The sequence below is a fragment of the Misgurnus anguillicaudatus genome, chromosome 24, assembly GCF_027580225.2.
Source record: "Misgurnus anguillicaudatus chromosome 24, ASM2758022v2, whole genome shotgun sequence".
NCBI classification, from domain to species: Eukaryota; Metazoa; Chordata; class Actinopteri; order Cypriniformes; family Cobitidae; genus Misgurnus; species Misgurnus anguillicaudatus.
This window is the reverse complement of record NC_073360.2, coordinates 23,070,538-23,094,589: the sequence shown is the minus strand read 5'-3', so window position 1 is coordinate 23,094,589 and position 24,052 is coordinate 23,070,538. Positions and strand designations below refer to the sequence as shown.

Below are 24,052 nucleotides of genomic sequence, written 5' to 3'. Positions count from 1 at the left end.
GTCTGAATGAGACAGTACATGATGCCGGGCTGTGGTATGTTAAACGAGACCGGCTCTTTGATGCCCGGGCTGATTGTACGACTGTTTGGTGAACAGAGAAGCTCAGCTTTATCTTTAAGAGTCGGTGCGTTGCAGTAAGTTGTTTCTGGGATGGAATTTAAGAGTGTGTGTGTGCCACAAACAGGGGAGGAGGCAGACTGTGATTACAGACAGTGTTTTACCGGCCCTGCCCGTGTAGATCAGATCTGCTCATCTGGCTACATCTCTGACAGACACAGACACACACACACAAGTAAACAAAAGTGATTTGTTGATTGTAAATGATTTAGCACAGGACGCAGTGAATGTGACACATGCTGTCTGCCACCCTAGTTGATATGAAACGAAGGACAAAACGGTACCTAAAAGATTGTTTAATCCCATACTTTATTTGCAGCTGAGCATGAGATATCTGGTTTGAACGTTAAACACAAATAGAAGTTGCGTACTGTAAAATGGCAACTCACGCAATGGCAAGGATCTGGCTCACATAGCCATGTCTTCCTGGTTGGATGGCGTGCAGACGAAACAGGCGTCATCTGCAGGCACAGTGTTAAGCTTTCCTAAGCACTGTGATCTAAATATTGTGTCATCAGCTTTGCAAAAGCATCTATATTTGCCTGTGTTTTACTTTACAAAGATAAATGACACAAACAGGCGTTGTTACTGATAATATCAGTCTTAAACCCAAACAAGCTGTGTGCTGACATTAAATGGCTCAGAGGAAGCATCCCTTTATCCTTAGTTTAATAGCAGTGAATTAACTGTTTCCTGTTTCACATTGTTTATCCATTCAAAAAAAAAATTAACTGACTGACAATTTCATGTGGCAGTTAAGTTTAAAGGTTAGTTCACCCCAAAATGGTCCATGAGTAGTTCAATAATAATATTATGAAGCGACGAGAACGCTTGTGTGTGCAAAGAAAAGAAAACTAACGATTTTATTCAACAATTTGTTCTCCTTGGTTGTTCAGAGCGCGTTCACAAGCAGACTATGGCACCTGCTGAAGTGTTTGCCAGCGTACAGACACAGAATAGGCTGGCAAGTAATTTGCGCATTTATATGGGCTGTTTACAATGTTTGCTTATATAGCTTTAATCAATGGTTCCCAACCTTTTTCACTTCAAGGCCGCCTAGTTGCCCACAACAATATTTGAATAAGGCTGGGCATCAATTTAGATGTTCCAGATCGATTAGATTTCGATTCACAAGCTATCGAATCGATTAGATTTCGATTCTCAGTTCGATTTTCGATTCCGATTCTCGAATAAATTTTTATACTCGATTTGTGATTTAACTTAATGAGTACAGATTTAATACAAATACTATATTTATAAAAAAAAGAGGTTTACAAGTGGGTAATTAATAAAAAGAAATTAAAAGCCACAACACTATCGTCGTCGTTTTGCTGGTAAAATCTAAAATGCTTCCATCCCTCTGACTTTTTATGTGAAGGTGGCATCAACGTCGACGAAGCACCTGAAACCGCCATTTTAAGCAATGAATGAATGACAGGCTCGCCTTTCGCTCCTTGGTAACATCGCGCAAAGCAAAAAAAAAGGGTGACGTCTAGTGGAGAAGCCTATTAATTAGATTAATGTTTATCTTACGTCCAATGTTTGCAGAAATAAATATGGGGGAAAAGTCTATTTGTGGCCTTTGAGAATCAATTTTGAATCGACCACGTAAAAAAAACGATTAATTGAAAAATCAAGTTTTTTGCCCAGCCCTATATTTGAAGGCCCCCCCACTCACTCAATTTTTTCCACATTAAATTAAATAGAGCTTGAAATGACTAGACAGATGTATATTCGCTATTAAAATGTCCAAAAAATAAGAAACATCTTGATTATTTTAATGCTTGTTTTGTCCAATATTTAATACTTTTAAGCCATCTTGAGGCCCCCTTGGAAATCTGCTTGGGAAACACTGGCTTAAATAATAATGGCTTTAAAAAAGCGGAAAAAAAAACAAAAAACACTGGCAACTACGTCAGCAGGTGACATCAGTAGCATGCGCCGTAGTCTGGATGTGAACGCGCTATGAACAAACGAGGAGGAGAACAAATTGTTTAATAAAATCATTCGTTTTGTTTTCTTTGCAAACAAAAGTGTTCTTGTTGCTTCATAATATTATTATTGAACTACTGATGGAACATGGGCCTTTTTGGCGATGTCTTTCATTCCTTTCGGGAAACTGAATGTGAACGTAACTGAAGTAAATGGGACAGACAGAAGCCTCTCAGTTTTCATCAAAAATATCTAAAAATGGTTTCCGAAGACAATCAGAGCACTTGTTGGTTTACAACGAACCATCCCTTTAATGGTGACCGTAGCAGTCCAGATGTCCAGCTTTTCCATCACAGGCCTCACACGTCCAACAAAAAGCATTGCACAGCTACCAAATCCAAATGTCCATCTCTGTCTTTAACAAAGCTATAGCTCTCAATAAAAGAAAGGCATACAGCAACAGTGATGCCTAAAAAAAGCATTTGGCATTAACATTCATGCACTTTGCAGGAAGTTCGAATGTACATAATTTACGAGAAAAAGTTTCAACTACATTTGCAACTAACAAATGAATTACCAATCTGTTAGAACCAAGCAAAGAAGGTGTTGTTGAACTACCTAACAATACCATGAACCTAAGGCGGGGGATGTGGCTCCTAAAATAGAAAGGGAAAAATTAAACTGAGACAGAAGAAAGCCGACCGTGGTTTCTATTTTTACTAAGTGCCAGCTTTGAAGGATGTGTACAATTCTAGTTCCTTCCCAAAATCAATGAGTTGTCACAGGAGACAATTGCAAGTCCACTGTTGTGGCTACTGCAGGACAGCTTCTCTTATCAAACACTTCTTTCAGCCGCCTCCTTTCACGCTAACGCTCCCAAAATATTACAAAACAGACGGAAAAGCAAGCAGAAAGTCTGATATCTAATCTCCAAATATTAAGGAAAGGATTTAAAGTGCAACAACAACAAAAACAACTTTTGACTATTTATGGTGCAAAACGTTTCCTTTTCAGAAAATCAGGTTGTAAATACATTGTTTCGCAAGTTAAAAGTAGTGCTGGGCAAAGATTAATCGCGATGTATCGCATACAAAATAAAAGTGATTTAATATAATATATGAGTGTGTGCATTGTGTGATTATTATGTATATATTTAATACACACACATTCATTTATGTATATATTTATTTATATTTTTTTATATATTTTCTATGTTATATATAAACAAAAAAATGGGTATATATAAATAAAAATGTTCTGAAATGTATATATGCACGTGTCTGTGTTTAAATATACATAATTATTACACACAGCACAGATTAATCTTTGCCCAGCACTAGTTAAAAGTTTAATGTCAGCATGAATAAAGGAAACTAAATGGTAACACTTTACAATAACATTCATTAGTTAACATTAGTTAATGTCAGGCTTGTCAACAATTCAGAATTTCAGAATTGGCCTCCATTCAATTCATGAATTGGAATTTAAATTGAATTAACTCCGTCCAACAGGAAGTTGAATTTGAATTGGAATGACAGGAAGTGGAATTAAATTCATGGCAATTCAAAGAAATTCCACAGTCACACAACAGAAAGAATCTCCCAGACATTCAGTTTAGGAAAGTTACTTTGGAAAATTGTTTGGTAACCATTTTGAATAGTACTTGATTAAAGTAAAGCATTCTGGGAAATAAAGTCATGTTCCATTGTGTTCCACAAAATAACAATTACAAAAAAATCTAACTTAATTATTTGTTATGTGGATAGAGATTTTAACATTAAAATAATTTAAAGTAGTTAAAACAAATATAATTTATAGAATATGTAATGCAATCATATCTGACATATACTGAAAGATTCATTTTTAACACTTCACTTACTGTATAATATGTATATGAATTTCTTTGAATTTCTATTGAATTGCAATTCTGCTTCCTTTAATTCAAATTCAAATTGTAATTCTAGATCCTGTTTTTGACATCAATTCAAATTTAATTCAAATTCAAGAATTGAATTGGAATTTAGGAGTCATTCTCGGTCCGTGTACTTTTGCGTCCATTCATTTTTCTTTTTTTAACCAATAAATATAAAACGAAAAATGTGATTTTCTCTTTTTTTGTTTTCAAACTGGTGAAAAGATAATCAAATTACAACGTTATTCTACTTATGTAATAGTATTTTACAATTGAAAAGCAAATAATTTGATTTTTTTTTTCAGTTTTACAAAAATGCTAATTTTGGTTCTTGTAATTTATTTACTTTACTTACACAGATTTGCTGTTTCACATTAAGGCTTCTTCTGGCTTTGAATTCGCAGACGTTTATGCACGTGAACATCACATTCTATTCATTATGATTTGTAAATGTATGTGATTCTGGTCCTCTGGCCCAATATCTGCCTTTCTTACTCATTTAGACTATATTAAAACGCGTAGATTATAACTGGCAAGACTGAACATCTACAAAGATTGAAACTATAAATGTTGATTTATGATAATGGGCTCTATCTTACACCCTGCGCAATTATAATTTTCACGTTTAGCGCCGCATTGTTTAAATAGCAAATGCATTTACGCCCCCTTTTGCACCCATGGGTGTTCTGGTCTGAAAATGAGGTGTGTTCAGGCGCATTGTTAGCCCGTTGCTAATTTGAGGCAACTAAAATAGACAACGCCATTGACCAACAAAAACCTGGTCTAAAGTCTAAAGTCAATGGCGCAATATGTTTTTTTTTTGTTATTTAAAGAGCGCATTAGTAATATGCGCCGAAACAGGACGACAACGCGGGTTTGCTTAACACATACATGAATGCGCAGCAGCACAAAAACGCTTTTAAATATAAAAGATTTAAGCATTGAATGTGAAAGATTATTATTGATTCTCTTGGACATAAATGAGAACTAATTATGAGACGTTAGAAGGCACAAAGAGCTGCTTCACCTGCAGCCTGGCAAGTAAATAAATGCTTTGCTTTAAACAAATGCATCTGTTTTTAAATGTTTCTACCTCACGGATTTATTGTATATGATGACTCTGTACCTGTGGATATGGTGAGAGCAGAAACATTTTTAAGTAATGCTTAAAAAAACTGACGCTGTCCAAGTGCTTAACCTTGCGGAGACTTTGCAAATTCTTTATCTCCTGTATGTGCAACCCTATATCACGCAAATATGTGACTATTTCACGTATGGACCAAACAAATAAAGTATTTTTACAGTACAAACCTTTTCTTACATTCTTGTAAATTATTTTTTTATGATATATTGGATAGCCATTTAAAGCAATTAAAAGCCTGCTTTTTTACTTCCATGACTAAATGAAAACGGGTTTTAAAGGTTTTAATGAAAAAAAAAAATTTAAATACAAGTGTAAAACAACACAATTATTTAACATTAATCTTAAACTGGGGATCTTCTTCCTCCGCTTAGTTTTTCAGTTTCAACCTTTACCATTAACGGCTATTTTCAATCAACAAGCAGTCGGTGTTCATGCCAATTTGATTGTTTTAGATAGAGCCTGATTTGTGAAAATTATAATATATATATTATATATAAATCATATATATAAATAACAAACAAACTACTTTTTTTACTGTTTCAGACGGACGTCTGTCTTTTTTATACTGCATAATCTCTCTATTTTCGCACAGTCCTTCCCGTTCACTTTGAACATTTCTCGTTGTGAATGAATGTTGATTTGCGTTTAAATGCCTGTGTCTGAACCATAACTTGTTGCAATGACAGATGCGCACAGGCTGAATCTAAAACTAGTCAATTGTTTCTGACTGCAACACTGCATGTTCATTGAAAATAGCCGTTAATTATAAAACGTGTATCTGTCTTCTGCATTCACCGGCTTCCCAGCAAGCAATTTTGGCTAAAACAAGGCAAAATTTGGGTTGTCAGTGAACGTCTAATAGTCTAATAGCCCAAGAATAGACGATGCGTATGTTTACAACATGTAAAAGAAATTAAAGCAGACACCTTGAACACCCGTTGCTTACATGATGGAATACAGTACTTCTCCAAGTTATTTAGCCAAAAGCGGCATGTAACCAAATTCAAGGTTATTTAGGGTAGAAGTGTGTTCCTATTGCACATAGCCGGACTATAGAGTCTCGGTTTTTGCTTGCTGGGATAACATAATTTGACAAAACTTGAAGAAATTTACAAAATGCGTAGAATGAAGATGTTTACATGCATGAAGCAAAGCCCTGCGATCACTGCCAAAGAAGTCTGAATGTGAAATAGCTAATAATCGCGTTTTTTAATTTTAGTTTTAAATGTATAATAAAGGTGCAAAAATCATAAACAAAAATCTGAAAATTCATCAATATTTGTTTTTTTGGGGTAGAATGTTCTAAATACAATTATAATTTAAATTTTGAAATTTAATATTGCATTTTAAAAATACAACAACCGTTTATATTTTATTTTTCATATCATGGTTTATAAAGGAAAAATGAATGGACGCAAAAGTACACGGACCATTCTCAATTCAATTCTGAATTGTGCACAAGCCTGGTTAATCTATTAACTAACATGAACAAACCATGAGCAATACATTTGTTACAGTATTTATTAATCTTTGTGAATGTTAGTTAATAAAAATAAAGCTTTTAATTGTTTTTAATTGTTGTTAGTGCACGTTAACAAGATTTTAATAAAGTATTAGTAATTGTTGAAATTGACATTAACAAAGATTAATAAATGCTGTATAAGTGCAGTTCATTATTAGTTCATGTTAACTGATGTAGTTAACTAATGTTAACTAATGAACCTTTTGCAATTTTACCACATTGTAAAGTGTTACCAACTAAATTTACAAATAATAATAAAAATACAATTACTGCAATTCAATTTATTAAAATAATGCGTAATTATCTTTAAAAAAGTTCCATTGCCAAATAAAAAATTATATATTTTGTTTGAAATGGATGTTAAAAGTCCACAATGTTCAAATTTTTAACATCCAGTGTAGGATCATTTAATATTTAGTTAGTTTAATTAAATCTGTTAGATCATTGACAAAATGTTAATTGCTCTCTCATTTCTAAGTTGCTTTGGATAAAAGCATTTTCTAAAAGTAAATGTACTTATATGAAAGAATGGTTTGAAAATTAAAGAACTTGAATGTCAATGGCTGGATATGTAATTGAATGACTCATTACAGCTCCTAGTATGAAACTATAGGAAAGGCCCTTGGAACCACAGAAAAGTGCCGACCACTCTCTCTCTCTCCCGTCATACGGTTTCATCTTAACTCAAAAGCCACATCCCTGCTATCCTCCCATCTACAATCTTAAAAAAATTGGAATAATCCTTACGGTTATAAAATCTGGACGGTCCAAGGTTTCCTCTAAGACACGTGAACTGAACACCACTCCGGGCTGCTGTTTCTTAAATTTCCCCATCCTGTTCCCAGTCCAAAAAATGTCACCTCAGAGCCCCGTTGTCACAGTGGCTCAGCGAGCTGAAGCAGATAGGACTAATTGTTGACAGGTGGTTCTAATGCTGTGCTTTGAAAAGTGAGTCTGATTTACGACAGGGCTTTCTGTGGCCCACTTTCACGGCTGCTGGTAAGCATCCTTAGACGAAACGCCAAGCATTCCAACTCTGTGATGTCACAGCCTTGCTAGGCTCAAAGTGGAAGCAGACAAAAAGTTATTGATCAGAAAAGATGAGTTATGGGTAGGGCCGTCAACTGATTAAAATCAAATTATGATATGCAGAACTACATCTAATCACAAATAAAAGGAAAACCATGAAGCAGTTTACACAGGAAATATTTTGTATTACATCTGCAGCATTAGATTTTTCGTGGTCTGCGCAGACGTGTCAAACATGTCAGACAGGCATCTTTGGTTGCTGCGTCACGCCTCGCTGTTTTTAGCATCTTGCGATTGAAAACCGCTTTTTAAACATGAGGTGTGAAGTCACAAGTAGTTCAACATTGAAAAACAAGTTCTTTGCATTCTGTTATAATGCGTGAAAAGTTCATGCTCTCCATAAGTGTGATTTGATGAACATTCTTCTGAATCCCGCTAAATAAAACAGAATGTGAATCGGCTTCAGCCTTAGCGTGGTGTAGTTTGATAGATGACTTTGGGTGACAGAGTATGTGAGCCTCTCCTGAACTCTTTGAAGGGCTTTGCAAACACACCACGACCGACTCCAAGTGTGTATATCAGCGGGGTGTTTGCGGCGTGTACGGGGTATTGATTAATCAGACCTCTGCTTTGTGGACTGAGGAGTGCTGATAGACAAACAAAACTGACAGGCATGCCAGCTCCTGTAGCAATCAGCAAAGAGTTGAGAAGTGTGCGTGTGTACGTACGGTCAGATGTGGTCAGTGTGAGTATGTTTGCAGCCAGGGACAGTGTTTGACAAACATCACACAGTATTGTGACAGAGGTGAATGGGCACAACCACAAGGTCTGCTGGGGTGACTCCATTAACCCCCAAATGGCCAGAAAATAATATGCATTTTATGTATTCACATAATAAGAATGTTTATATTCACACTAAATGTGCACAAAAGTGTTAGTTCACTGTGGGTATATCATAGAAGAACCATTTTAAGTTAAAAGTCCTTAATAGAAGCATTTCTTTCTTGCATTTTCCTTTATGGCAATAAAAGGTTCTGCAGAACGGTACAAAAAATTGCACTTAAATTTTAAGTATAATCAACTTTACATGTTTTTTTAACTTGATTCATGATTTTTTTTCTTGACTAGTGAACAGTTGCTACAGTATAACTTATAAAATAAAGTTGAAATAAGTAAAGCTAATTTAAAATGTTAGCAGCAACTCATTACTAGTCAAGATTTAAAAAAAATCAAAGTTGAAATGCATGTAAATCCAAGTTGATTATACTTTTTTAAAAGGTTGAAGACAAACAACCAAACAAAGAACTTTTTAGGATTCGTCATGTTTAAGAGTGTGAAGAGTTCAGATGCGAAAGCTGCAAAAAGTCACCAGCATCAACAATGAGAAAATGATATTGACCGAATGCTCTTAGCACATAATACGTTCATCAAAAATACTTTCTCTTCAAATCTGTTTAATCGCGGCCTCGGGCCATTCAGAAATACCAGTTTGTTGAGCTGCAAGAGATTTTTACTCAGTTAAGGCAAGTTAACTGAATATATTAGGACATTAAAACTTGGGTTCCTTGTGAGTAACTGAATAAAACTGAAATGAGGAAGCTACAAGCAACACAGCTCTGCCCAAATGTGTGGTTCAACATTTCACATTTTTAATTCTGACTTTAATCATTGGCTGTTTCTAGTTGCATTTTAATTTTTTGTAGCTCTTTTTCTTCTTGCCACAACATTAGCGCACTTAGGTCTTAAGGGAGGTTTCCCAGACAGGGTTTACAGGGCTCAACGCAAATAATTTAAGGTTTTCAATTGCCCTGCCAAAATTTTCACTGGCCACAATAAAAAAATGTCTATCACATATTTAAAAATAATTCAAAAGTCAAATATAATTGTATACATATACAACAGACATGTTCCAACGAAAAAGGCTCCCAACTTTTCTGCTTTACCTGTAAACTGACAGCAAACTGTGCAAAATATTGCATTGTTTCTTTCGTTGCGTTTTACCCAAGTATATGTCTGCTTCAAAGATGTTAAATAATATACACTGATTAAAATATATTTTAGTGACTGAGGGTGAAGCACTGGACCGATCGGGCAAGTGACAATACTTTTTACTGGCCTGAACATCTTCCACGCTTGCCCCGGGCCACCGGGCAGTCCCTTATGTTGAGCCCTGGGTTTAGATTAATCCAGGACTAGGCCTTAGTTATATTACGACATTAAAGTAGTTTTTACAAACACACTTTGCAAAAATCATTACTGGTGAGCATCTTGTGACAAAACAATGGCACTGATATACATTAAGTCAGTTCATGGGGTTTTTAAATTAAGGCAGCTCAAACATAAATTTTAGTCTGGGACTAGAATAAGCCCTGTCCGGGAAACTGCCCCTTAAGCCCTTTTCACACAGACATTACGGAAAATACACGGGAAATGCGTCCGAGATTTGTACGGGATTGTTGGATTTTTAGTTCATTCACATTGCCAATGATTTGCTAGAATCTGTGTGTGCATTCACACAGATACCGTATATATATCGCGAAAAGACATGTGACGTGAAGTCCTGCACCGGAAACCATCACATGCATTTTTGTTGATCAGACTATAAAGGAGCGTGTGACGTGCCGTTATAGAAAGTTTCATCGGACGCACGTGCGCTGATGTGATATATATGTCTGGATTCGAACTTTACTTCCGGTTTTGTTTTTTTAATTGTCTGACTAGTTGCTAAACTGATCTCTTGAACAAATGCCTCGTTGAAAATAACAAATGTTTTGGTTTCCTAGGTAATCTATGTGTTGTTTTTTGCTTGTTATATAAATAAACTACGTTTGAAGAACTTTATTGTTATTTATTCTTAGCGGAGTTTACCGGAAGTTACGTGCGGACCAAGACAGCCGCTTGTTTATGTTGTTACTGCTGAAAACGTCTATAGTATGCTGGTGAATGATCTTAGAGTGGATATTTGACGAGCTTGCTTCAGTCAAGTGTGCAGACATTTTTCATTGTGAATGTAAGTGCGCATTTGAAAAAAAAAACTGTTTTGAAGAGCTGAACGATATATCTTGTTGCGGGAAGCGCAGACATTTTTGTTTATTATAAGCTCATATGAGCGCGTGACGCATTATTCTTTGCTATTATTCGGTGCTGAATAATCTCCACTTCAGCACCAAAAGTGACGAGCTACCAGATATCTCCTTCAGTCCAGTTTGCAGACATTTCTCGCGTGAATGTTGATCTATATGTAAATCCCTCATTTTTAAAGAGCTGAACCACGCACGTCCTCACTACGACACGCCCATTACGGCACTGTTTCTGCGTCTTGTTCATACTGAGGGCTTTCCGGATATCTTACGCCAATGTTACTAGGTCCTCTTTCCGGGAGTGATCCCAGAACAGTTGCGGGACGTGTTTACGTTCACACTGAAGCTTGTCTGCCAATTTTGCAGGTATTTTCTGGGACCAAAGTGCTGTGTGAATGAGGTTTTAGAGGGTTTTGCAGCAGAAGAGAAATATCAGTGAAATGACTAAAAAGTTAAATTTTTGAAAATAAGGCATTTCAATTACTAACTAATAACCTTTTCATTTACATTAAAATGAAATAATTGAACCTAAACATAAGAGCTTGATAAAATGCTTAATTTACAAGAAAACATGTCGGACACAGAAAGAGAAAAAGAAGAAACATAAAACAGTTTGATACAATAAGCAAATCAGTTTCCATTTCTGGACCCGTCACAAAAACTTTTTTTAGAATTTTGTTTCTCAAAAATACTTGTGTTTGCTCACCATGTAGTGGTGATCCAGATGGGCTGCTAGAAAGCCCAGGAATGGGGCTGCACCGCCCACCCTGCTTGCTGGTCAGCTCCTGCTCGATCTCCTCCAGGCCGGCGCTCTTCTGGAAACGGCTCATGCGATTGACCACGCGTGGAGACATGTGGGTTCGCGCGCACGGCGCTCCGCCGTACGGGTTGATGGGAAAGACATGCGAGGTTCCTCGAAGAGTACTGATCACCACCCAGCGGCAGTCATGGCTGAAGCAGATGTCCTGCACCTGGAAGAACAGACATCAGCTTTGAATCTGTACAACATTTGTTGTCATTTATATTATTCATTATTTGAATCAGTACAGCATTCGATATGCAAATTACAGAATCTCTAAACACGCATAAAAATCATTTCAATCATTTAGCGGCAGATCATTGGTTGTCTCTATATCAAAACATATTGCACACAGCATGCCTCTTTTTATAAATGCTTAAGCAATACAGCCTGACTTACAAGATGTCACTATTACATGTCAAGTCAATACTTGAAATAACAAGGCAACATAAGGTTAAGACGCATGGTTTCCGGTTAAGACGCATAGATAAAATCTCCCAAAAATGTGTCACGGGACGCTTGAAAAGAATGGGAAAGAGGTGTTGATAATCACGCTATGGTGCTGATCAACAGGTTTCAGTTATTGGCAGAAAAACCTGAACTGTTAACCTCACCTTTAAATTTACATAACATTTTACAACAAAACCACCAAAACACCAATGGCTGTGTTGTATGGTACAGTAATACAACAAACCTACAATTCTGTCAGTATCTAATAGTTATCGACCACAAGAAAGTGTCTCCTAATGTAGCTCTCTGAAAAGAAAGATCTGAATCAAATACGCTTGCACACTGTGTGTTTTCAGAAACCTCACTTTTGACCCTACCATACAGCAAATCACACCTAATGGCATTTCTAGCACACTTTCCTGGATAGCCATCAGCTACTGGAATGCATCCGTCTAAAGATCTGATCGATCTGATTTAAGCTTATTCTGCTATATCAGATCAGTCTTATGGTGAATACAGCAATCAAGAGATCAGCGAAAGAGTCAAAAACAGTGACCTAGCAATGCCATTCCTTAGTGTTTTTTACACTGTGCAATCTCTAAAAGAGATTTTTCAGGTAAGCAGCGCAACTTTAAATTAGTTTAAGACAGGCAGCAAACCAAATGAGCTATTTGGTCAGTCATGTGCCGCCCCGAACAGCTAAAACAGTGTATGGCCTCGGGCAACGCCAGCCGTCAGCAGCGAGTTATTTACCTTCACGCACACTGAGGTCATTCCTGGTAGTCAGAACAAGCACAGCCAAGCCAGATAAGGCCGGGTGCCTGCGTCCGCCCACGAGGCATTATCGTTCCTTTTATTTGTTGTGCTCAAGATAATGCGTCTCGGAGGGTGCTCGCTTTCTGCAGTTTGCGCTGTTTACAATGCCAGATCAAAGCCAACGCATGGCCAGGCAGCAAACCTGGCATGAGCCGGTGACAGATTAACCACCTTTCCCATTTGAGTAGAGCTGCGGGCCACCTCGGCCCCGTGCTCGGAGACGAGGGAAAACGAGAATGTTTTACACGCTCTGTTCCAGCTACCTGCCATGCCTGGAGGTGCAGAGACACCTCCTCAATAAGGAACAGTAGCACCTTAAAACGTCACCCACGGGGCAGTATTCAGCCTGCAATTTGGCATTTTTGACCCGGCACGGAGTGCATTTGAAGGGTAAAGGGACAAATGAGACGAAAAACTACTTTAATGGCCATTATGCTGTATAAAAAGGGCAAATCCTAAATATACACCTGACTTACGGTCACGTAGCACATGGTGATATAACTCTAGTTTTAATTTTAGTCTTGTGTTAATATTTGTAATGTGATTTAAACTAAGACAAATATGTCTGGCATGCTTTTAGAAGGCAGGCCGAGACAAAAAAAAGTGTCAGACGGATGTAAGTTCTACGAACTGGAGCAGAGAGCAGGCTTGTGTGCGTATCCAAACATGACACTACCCGAGAAAGCAAGGGTCTAAGCCCTTTCAGGATAAATATTAGTTTAACTTAAGCAAATAAAACCTTACGATTTGCCAACTAGAGGAGATATTTTGGTGGAGCAGCTGCAAGGCTAAATGGATGAAACGGCATTTGGAAGAAAAGAAAACTAATCGCTGTAGTTATTTCCCAAAATGATTTGTGCAATAACTTAATAGATCACAAAAGTAAATTAAACTTTAAAGCACCCAAGCTTTGGCAGACGCTAATGATCAGATCATGTCCTTAGATGTCCCCTTGAACTATTCAACCTGAAAAATGTTATTCAAACATAATAAAACCCTGCATACCCTTTTAAAAATGGCATCATTCTTAAAATAAAATAAAATTAAGGTACCCTCACAGTTGAAAGAAGGGAAAAGCATTATTTGGTAATGTCTCAATTGCATAATGGGCCGAGCTTGACATCACAGCAGCAGTACAAGCAGTTATCTTGCTCTCGGTCCAAATCAAAAGCCCAAATCTGTTTCATATAAATCTTTGTTGAGTCCGGATTTATAAAGCTATGCTGAAACAGGGAAATTATAGACGTTCTTCTGTGTTTTCAACAGCCTATTAACAGTGACTATAGAAAGAGATGTTGGACCAGCGGGAATGTCCTCTGGCTACGACCTCACAGCCCAAGATATCATAGGTGTTATAAGCCGCAAGCTCGACCCCGAGGTGCAACAGTAAGAGCTTTGGGCAGGAGCACAATCTAAGCTCTCACCAGCTGTCTGAGGTATTTTTAGCAACTTTTCTTGAGCAGTCGTGGAGATTGAAAACACATTGGCAACACTAATAGTTTCAGGTCTTCGAATTCCAGAGTGCAGAAAACTGGATGTGGTGGCCACAAATGCTCAGAGCATAAATATTTCAAGTAGATCCATGCAATATTGTTTTAAACTTGGGCAAATAATCTGAGTAAATACTAGAAATGACTAAAAAGCATCTATTAAAGCTGCTTTTAAAAATCAGCAGTTGTTCATACGTCACATATGTAAGGCAGTCATAAGGGTAATGTAATGTTTCAGATAACTAAATGTACAGCCCATAAATCTTGCCTGCACTTGCTATCTAACAAAAACTGGCCTACTTGAAGCAGCAGAGGAAAATGGTGCAGACAGGAGTGCCGTGTTTTGTTCTGTGTGCAGTTCGGTGGTACATGTCCCTTGACAGTATTTAGATAACACACGCAGGGATCCACAGACGATGAAAAGCATGTTCAAATTGCACATTTCCAGAAACGTACAAGCAGAGGCAACCATAAACAGTTGTGGGTGGCCCACAAAGACTTTAAATGATTATGCTAATGAATAAAAGAGTCCGCAAAGGCAATATTTCATCTCAATAACTTTCTTGGAGAAAAAAAACGTTTACATGTGTGTGTGTGTGTGTGTGTGTGTGTGTGTGTGTGTGTGTGTGTGTGTGTGTGTGTGTGTGTGTGTGAGCAAGCTTTGATGTGTGATTTCATATACCACACTGCACATGTATTACTTAACAATACAAGTATTTGTTGATACTTCCACCATTTTGAGGATAAAAGTCTGTGTGCGTTTGCTGTAGTTACCAGTATACCAAAAGGACAACAAATTATGGGTGACATACTGTAGCTGAACAAATGTGTATGTCTTTTCATTTCAACCTTTGCCAATTTAATATTTATCTGCACTGATATAGCTTAAACGTTTTCTTTTTTAAACATAATTTGAACCAGTAATAAGAAATAATTGATACAATGATTATTCAACATATCACCTAAGCACTTTTTACATACAAATTACGGAAAATACACGGTTTGGTTTATTTACATTGCCCATGAATTCCCGGATCTGTGCACGATAGCTCCCTGATCTCTGGTTTATTCCAACTTGCAGACTTTTCTCATTGCGCATTTAAAACCCCAGTGACAAAGAGCTGAACAATAAGTTCAAAACAAATAACTACGACACACCCCTTACAGCATTGTTCCTGCTTTGGTGTACACAGGACGCATTAGGTATGTTACGGAAATGTTACTAGGTCCACTTTACGGGAGTGATGCCAGAAACAACTCACACAAAAGGCACGTTGGCAATTTTATGGGACTTTTTTGGGATCAACATGCTTGTTAAATACAGTTTGTGATTTTAAGTATATGCATGTAAATTGCATGTATAGTTTTTACCTTAGCTTCAGTCTCTCCTCTGTGAAGCGTATACAGATGATGAACTGCACTCTGGGAAGACGCCCATGGGTGGGTGATGATTTGAAAAACATGAAAGTCATGGCCAAGTGTGTCTGCGGTCACAAGCAACATACCTGTAAATCACAGAAAACCGCTTGTTATTTGTCAATTTATTATAATCTCATTGCAATAAAAAGCATTAGCATTCACAATCTTTCAGAACTTCTGTATATTGGTCAGCACAATGTAGGCTAATATGGGGCGATGCAAGTTCACATCTGAAAAACAAATCTGGACCTGAACTTTAGGGGTGTTTCCAGAACAGGGTTTGGGTGAATCCAGAACTAGGCCTGGTTCTATTAAGACATTTATGTAGTTTTTTTTATAAACAAACCTTACAAAAAACAATACTGGTGTGCATATTGAGACAAAACAATGAAACAGATGTATGTTAAGATACAGTAGGTATGTGACAAAAAATTTTAACATGATTAAATGCTAAACTAGTTGTTCAGAAAAAAAGAGCTTGAAAAAAACTTTACAAATGACACCAAGACCATGTCTATGGGTTCAAGAATAACAAAATACTGGCCATTTGAAACTCGAAAATCATCACCTTATTTTGTCCCATTGTTTTCCATTTTGCGAGTGGCAAAACAACCCGTGTGCGTCATTCAAATTCATTGAAATTTCGTTCACTTGTAGTTTAGCAATTTAACTAAATGTATATTTAAATTTCAAGAATGTATTTACTCCGCACGTCGCCTGAGGTAATCCGAAGTTTCGTCGAGGGGGACCAAACTGACAGCTGCGACAGCGGAGATTGTCACGTATCTAGATACAGTATGTCAATACAAGTGGTTTTAAATTAAAGAGATAGTTCACCCAACATTGAAAATAATGTCATTAAAGCGACAGTAAAGAGTTTTTGCTCTTTGCTCCCCCTACAGGTTGGAAGCGGAATTGTCCATTACCACTGTCATAAATAATTTAGCCAACTGGAGCAAAGCTGGCTCTGATTGGATTGTAGGTCTGCCGTAAAGCAAGTTTTTGTAGTTTTCACTCGAACTACAGGACCGTGACCCAACAGTTGAAAACTTCTTTAGCGCGGTTAGACCGATAGAGGGCTGCAAAGCGAATGTGAAAGTGCCGTTCACCCTGTTTCGGGTGGATAAATGACTGAAACTTTTTTGAAAACATTATTTTAAGGTAAAAAAAAATCTTTAGTGTTGCTTTAATGACTCGCACTCATGTCGTTCCAAACTCGTAAGACCTCCGTTCATCTTTGGAACACAGTTTAAGATGTTTTATATTTAGTCCGAGAGCTTGTTGACCCTTCATTGAAAATCTACGTATGGTATACTGTCCATGTCCAGAAAGGTAATAAAAACATCATCAAAGTAGTCCATGTGACATCAGTGGGTCAGTTAGAATGTGTTGAAGCATCGAAAATACATTTTGGTCCAAAAATAACAAAATTTACGACTTAATTCACCATTGTCTTCTCTTTTGCGTCTGTTGTAAAGCGCATGCGCAAGACTAAAGTCACGTTAGTGCAGTGACGAGGATGACATGCCTCAGACATGTTTGCAATTTTTCTTTTTAACTTACAGTGTGCGTCTCCCTCAGACTCTAAACGAAGCCAAGGCACACAAAAAAAACTAGCTGGAGTCGCACCAGATAACACGTCATCCGCATCACTGCGGTCTCACGCATGCGCTTCACAACGTAAAGTCGTATTTTTTGTTATTTTTGGACCAAAATTATTTTTCGATGCTTCAACACATTCTAACTGACTACTACACTGATGTCACATGGTAGTCCATGATGATGTTTTTACTACCTTTCTGGACATGGACAGTAAACCATACGTAGATTTTCAATGAAGGGTCAACAAGCTCTCAGATTAAATATAAAACATCTTAAACTGTGTTCTGAAGATGAACAAGTTTGGAACGACATGAAGGTGAGTCATTAATGACATTATTTTCATTTTTGGGTCAACTATCCCTTTAAAGCAGGTCAAACATGCATTTTAGTCTGGGACTAGTATAAGCCCTGTCCAGGAAACCGCCTCCATAATTGCAAAAAAATGGCACCTAGGGTGCCTTCGAGGACCAAACATTTCATGAGACACGTTTACATGGCTGCAAAGGACAAACATGTTCCACAGCCTTTCCACTGCAATTTGTGCTCTAGAATTAACTACACGCCAAGATCTTCCTTTAGCTGTCAGAGACGGAGAGCATGCAGATCCGTTTTAAACACAACCGCAGGAGAACCCAAGTGGAACCTCTGATGACAGAGCCTCTCATTTTCCAACTTTTATTTGAAGTCAGTGAAACTACAGAAAGTCAAAGACCTTACTGTAAACAACACACTTACTAAACCACACCAAAAAAACTCAAATGTAACCCCCGTGAAAATGCATCTCCACATACAACTTATTCTTAAAAGCAGTGTTAGAGCACTACAGGCTATTTTTCCACACACATGAAAGACGGGTCACTACTGCTTTGGAAAATCTTTCCAAGACTCCAAGATATAAATGGATGTAGCCTCTGCCTTTCAATCTTACTGACAATAATTAGTGATTTTCCAACACTGGATCTTCAAGGGTGAGTTCATAGAGGGGTTTCATTTGTGGCGAGTCTTTATTGGGTGGTCTGACAAATCAGAAGATCACAAGAAACCGCAAACACATGCAAAGAAAAACCGACCAATGGGTGACAATAGAATAGAGGTAATCCTGAATGAGCTCATCCGCCCTATTTTTACCCACATGGCATTTTCGTTTTGACACTTAGAATTAGCAACTACTTTAGGTGTGGCTTTGTCATCTAACAGAGCGTCGGGACAGGAAGCGAGGAGGAAGGGATGCGGCGGCGAAGCGAGGGTCACGCTGAGATTGCGCCTACGAGAAAGAAAAACAGAGTCGGCCAGTGAATTAGACAGTGGTTAGCTATTTATGCTGTATCAGAGGACTAAACCAAGTTACGGCCTGGCCATAAAGTAACCCACGCCCCAAATGAGGTGCCAAGCCACAAGAAGCATTTGCGTCAACTGGGAATACATGGAAAAAAGTGCCTTCTAATTATAGAGGCTACAAACGGAAGCGTAGAGTGATTAGGAGTTTAGGCGCTGCGGTATGTTTATCTGGGAGCTTCCTCTCGCTCGCCCAGCCGCTCACTCGCTCTCGCGCTCACCCAGGCTTTGACAGACGAGGCTTGGCTGGCTCGCTGGGATGCGAGTTTGCTGATGGTACACTCTGTTCTCCAAAAAGCCAGCACGAGAGACTGGAAACCCAGCGTTGGGGCTTTTGTGGCCTTGTTGAAATACAGGGCCTTGCAGAGAGGCGTCAGTTGGTTAGCCTGTGGGAAGCTAAATTAAAAAGGGACCTTTTCCTTGCTGGTAAGATGCCATAAATTTTAGGAACCAGAGACGTTGAGGCAATTTTTGACACGTTCTATTTATAACACCTTGTCTAAAGTGTTATTTATGACTTTTAGCAAAAACCACACATATTCCCTGCACACATTTTCTGTCCCTCCATATACATCAATTTCTATACATATTATGAGGCTTAAAATGTGGTGGCTCTCTGTGTTGTTTTGTTTTCCCCTTAACAAGTCTTTGAACCCTGCTAAGTCCGATCAAAGCAACAGCACTGTTTTATTTCAAAAGTGTCCGATGCATTCTGCACGACCGACTCCGATGATCTCAGCAGCCCAAAAAGCGAGCAAACAGGCCTCCAACTTGGCAAAGTCGGAGGATTGAAAGAAAAGTATCCGTTTCAAATGAACAACACTTGCCAAAGACCTTTGAAAAAGAGGAAATCTCAAATTATAAACATGTGGATAAACCTTAACAGGGAGGATGCTGGGAATCGGGGTGTGCTAATACAAGAGACGTGAACTATTTTCACAATTTAACAAGAAAAAAAGAGCAAATAAACATTTCAATCACTTTCAAGCTTTGTCCTTGTGGTTGCCTGCATCAGTCGTAAAAGCACGACCCCGCGAGCAAGCGCCAGTGTGTGCGTGAGCTCGTGGGTCCTTTGTGAGTACGCTGGACGCCTCTCTCGTCATGCTGCACTTACGGAGGTGTTTATAAAAAGCTGTGGAACACACACACACAAAAGGTTGCACATCTCACATCAAAGCCACCCACTCAAGCCTGGAGCAAGCAACACTCACTTAGTCCAGAGGCCACCCTCACTCCAACCATCAGATAACAGTACTAAGGAGAGGAGGAGACCTGCATGGGTCAACATGCAGTCAATAACTTGTTAATCTTTTACAGACTAAGTGAGAACTTCTAAAAGCTAGACTGTTTGATCCCAACCTGAAGGGCGGCTTTTGTGCGTATGCGCTCGGAGCTAGGGATGGGGCGGGTGGCGTACCAGGGCCTGGCAAAGTGTTTCGCGGTGAGCCAGGCGAGATGTAATGCCATCTCCAGTTTCCATTCCTCTGGGTTGCAGGGATTACTGCTGCGGATTCCAGAGCGGGATGCAAGCACATCACGCAGCGCTGCACGGCCACGGATATTGTTTATCTAGGCACGTTGGTACCAAGGATATGCTTTTTAAACATGGTACACTGCTCATGTGGGCATGCTGGCTTGGAGAGACACTCAACGCTCTTAGCTATGAAACCACATCCACAATTCAATTGAGAGCTTTGAGGACAGGAGGGGGAAAAAGTGGGTGGGGGAAAAGGTGCCTGCGGTTCATTTGATCCGCATTCAAGCATAAAGAAGGAGAATGTTTATGTATTTGCTTTACAGCCAAACCACCTGTAAGCGCTTGAATATTAATAGATCATAAAGGCTTTTCTCGGCAAGAGGCAATCATTGCTTTAATACAACACTTCAACGAAATTCGGCTTCTATGGAATTGGTGTAACCAAGGTGACCATGAGGTCATGTCCACAAAATAAGGATGGATTAGTAGACTATCACTATATTTCCTGTGCTGATAGTAGGGGGAAATCTGTGGAGAGGAGTTAAATATAGTAAATTCTGTTAAACGAAATGTCAGCTGGAAAAAATGAACGAAATTTTTAACAAACACAAGGGGCGGGGAATGTGCAGAACATTGAATAATTCTTGTCGGAATTCTCTGGAAATCCGGAAAGCGCTTTCTTCAAAACCTAATTCGAGGACAAGAAAAACGTTTGTAACCACATAGCAACACCATGGACTAACAACAGCTCAAAACCTACAGTAGGCTACTGTGCAAAAGTATTAGGCCACCACCACCAGACCTGTTGTTTTAAAAATTTTAAGGTCCATCCATAATTATTTTTCAATCTATTTCATTAAGATACAAACAGAAAATACAGGAAATATATACAAAAAAAATTTCAGGACTAAATGTCTTCTTTAGGCATCGTCTGTGTTTAGTGTGACCTCTCTTGGCACTAAACACATCTTGAGCGTTTTGGAGCAGAATGAAGTAAAAAAATCTTTAAAATTAGAAATTAGGATTTAATTTTATTTAGGCTTAAGAGATCATGCAGTTTCCTGCTTTGCTCAAGTGGAAGGGGAGTTTACCCTAAAAACTTGACACAACAGTTTACATTTTTATACAGTTTTTAATACTATACACACATAGGAAATGTATTCTATTGAAGAGATTGAGAAACAATTATATATGAAGAGTTTGGTTCCAAAACCCGATAAACGCCATTTAAAAAAAATTATCAGGTCAGTATTTAAAAGTAAATTCTTAATTTTACACAAAATCGGATATCCACCATGTTATTCTGTCATCTTTTCTCCCTTTTTTCCCCAAAACGCAGTAAACGCCACTCCTCCTTTTCTGCAGAATGCAATAAATCCGCTCCACAAATTACAGCGCACCATTCCACGCATTGTAAACAATGGTGACGCATTGAGTACACGAAATCTTAGTTTTCCTCATCTTGTACTCCGTGATCAACAAACAAATAAAACAAAATAATACTTTAATGGAATTGATAAACCTACGGTGGTTTTCTGTGACGGGAAAGAAACGTATGCCATCAAAATCTAATAATTTACGCAAGAGGCACTGAGGAGCCGGTTGCTTGTTCTCCCAACAGCATCATACTTCTCAGCTGATGCTAACACATTGACCACAGAGGATCTTATGAAAAACTTTCCAAAATTTTACTCGAAGTCAATGAAAATCAAGCAGGACCAAAACATTTTACAGCTGATCGCTGTGAAAAATGTTAAGCGTCGATGTATGACTATAGGCCTATGACAAAGTAAGTGTTTTGGTTAATGCCATTAAATGTTTATTTTTTTATCAATGTATACCACTGTTCAATTAAAAGAATATAACATGGCAAAGATGAATGCACATTTATATATTGATTCAATAGATTTATTGCATTTTGAAAAAAAAACTTGTCATGGATTTATTGTATTTTGTGGAAAAAATAATCAGTTTTATAATAAATCTTTGAAAATCAAATTATGGATTTGAATTTTTTATGTTATAATAACCTAAAGATGCTATGTGAAAGTTTGTAACAGAAAATAGTAGTTTTCATCTTGTCACTTTCTTGTTATAGAAAACAAATTTTACCCAAATTAGTCAAAATGGATTTATTGCGTTTTGGAACCAAACTCTTCATATGATCAATATAACATTGCAAAAACAACAAATCTAATTCTGGCATGGTGGCCTAACTGTGGGTTTACACCAAACGCAATCGCGTTACTCGCTCTAGATTACTTGCGGGATTTAACTTCGTGTCATGCAAATATTTCGCTCGAGTTAAATATTTTCAACTTGGGCAAAGACGCATTTGAGGCGAATAGTGCGTGTTTTCACGACAAACGCGCCGCCCATATCGCATAATTCGCATCGCCCCACGCGAGGACGTGTCTGATCGCGTCTTTGCATTGACTTTGTATGTAATCTACAGGTTCCAGTTACACAAGTATTATGGTGCAAACAACAAAAGATGTGAACAGGTCTTAGGAGGATAAATATTAAAAAATACAGTTATCATTACTGTTGCTTAATTTGTAGGTTTACATTTATGCAGACATAAAATGAATAGGTTATCATAAGATCATAAAATGCAGTTGATGCCTAACAGCACTAGGATACCCATTTTACACTCATTGGTGGAAAGCGCAGTCTCATTTAAAAGCCTAAAAACAGGCCTTTGTAGGAGTTTTGTTAAAGCCCCAGATAAATGAACTAAATGGTAATCTCTAGATTAGAGCCCAACTTTAGAAATTAGGAGGATGGAACCGACCGTAATCCTTTCTCAGGAAAGTCTTTATAATTTCTGTGCTTCCTCTGCTCTTTTTGGTTAAAGCCTTTTGTTTGCCCATGAATCCTATGAAAATTCGCCATCACAAATAAGATTATTTATGCTGTGCTTCAGATAATGCTGTTAACTTGTGAGCTTACATTTTGCTCAGGACAATAGACGATTCATCGCACCTAAGGCGTTTGGAAAAGAAACATTGGATGCGCCTTGCAAACCTGGAGGAACTTTTTAAGGTCTAAAGCCAATCGGCTAACAAAAGCGTTGAAAGCCTCTGAGTGTAAAAGCATAAAGCTGTCAGCAAAAATGTGGTCCACACAGGCAATCTTTCCTACAAAAACAAACTAGAAACTGGTGGTGAACAAGAGAAGAAACCCTGATCAGAAATCTGTAAAGAGGAATGGAGGAGGGGGGTTGAGAGGATGTTTCCACCGAAGCCTTGAAACCAAAGCATCTGACCAGATTTTTACTGCTAAAAAACTGAAGGACAGACTTCCCATGACACTGCTTTTATCACCTTTTGGAAACATCATTAAAAATGCAGCCCCAGGCAGACTAGTTTTGTACTAACAGTTAATATGTCTGGAGCTGAATAATTTCAGCACATTAGATTGTCTTACATATGCATTCCTGTACTGTAGCTCAATTGGTAGGTTGTACCACAAAAACAGATGTATACGTGTATATACACACACACACACACACACTCATTTAAACAAACCTATTACTGTAACTTAATGTCAGTGAGTATACATTTTTCTTCTACAGTGCATCTCATAATAATACATTTTATTAAAATTAAATAAGTTAAAAAAAATTGTTATTATACATGATAAACGCAAGATTATGTCTATATCAGATTGTAAATCCATTACAAACACATTAAATAAAAAAATCCCCATAGCAATGTTGTTACGCTGAAAAAAATGATTTATTCAATTTACTACATTTTTTAAGGTAAGTGGTCGCAATCAATTTATTTAAGCTACATTTAAACAAAAGTTTTTTGTTTTGTTTTTCAAATTTTTTGTTTTTGTTTAAATGTAGCTTAAATAAATTGATTGCGACCACTTACCTTAAAAAAAAAAAGAAAAAGTAAATTGAATAAATAATTGTTTT

At 37.8% G+C, this 24,052-nt stretch overlaps 1 protein-coding gene across 4 annotated transcripts in view; it reads right to left on the bottom strand.

Annotated features, from left to right (window-relative positions):
• The window catches only part of bcas3 (BCAS3 microtubule associated cell migration factor), a 289,480-nt gene that overhangs the window by 204,346 nt on the left and 61,082 nt on the right, over window positions 1–24,052 (bottom strand). For all 4 annotated transcript variants that reach the window (XM_055196656.2, XM_055196657.2, XM_055196654.2 and 1 more), the window contains exons 14-15: window positions 15,663–15,796; window positions 11,443–11,707 (exon numbers count right to left, since the gene is read on the bottom strand). In XM_055196656.2, coding sequence (XP_055052631.1) covers window positions 11,443–11,707; window positions 15,663–15,796 — 399 coding nt within the window. The remainder of the gene's footprint in view (window positions 1–11,442; window positions 11,708–15,662; window positions 15,797–24,052) is intronic.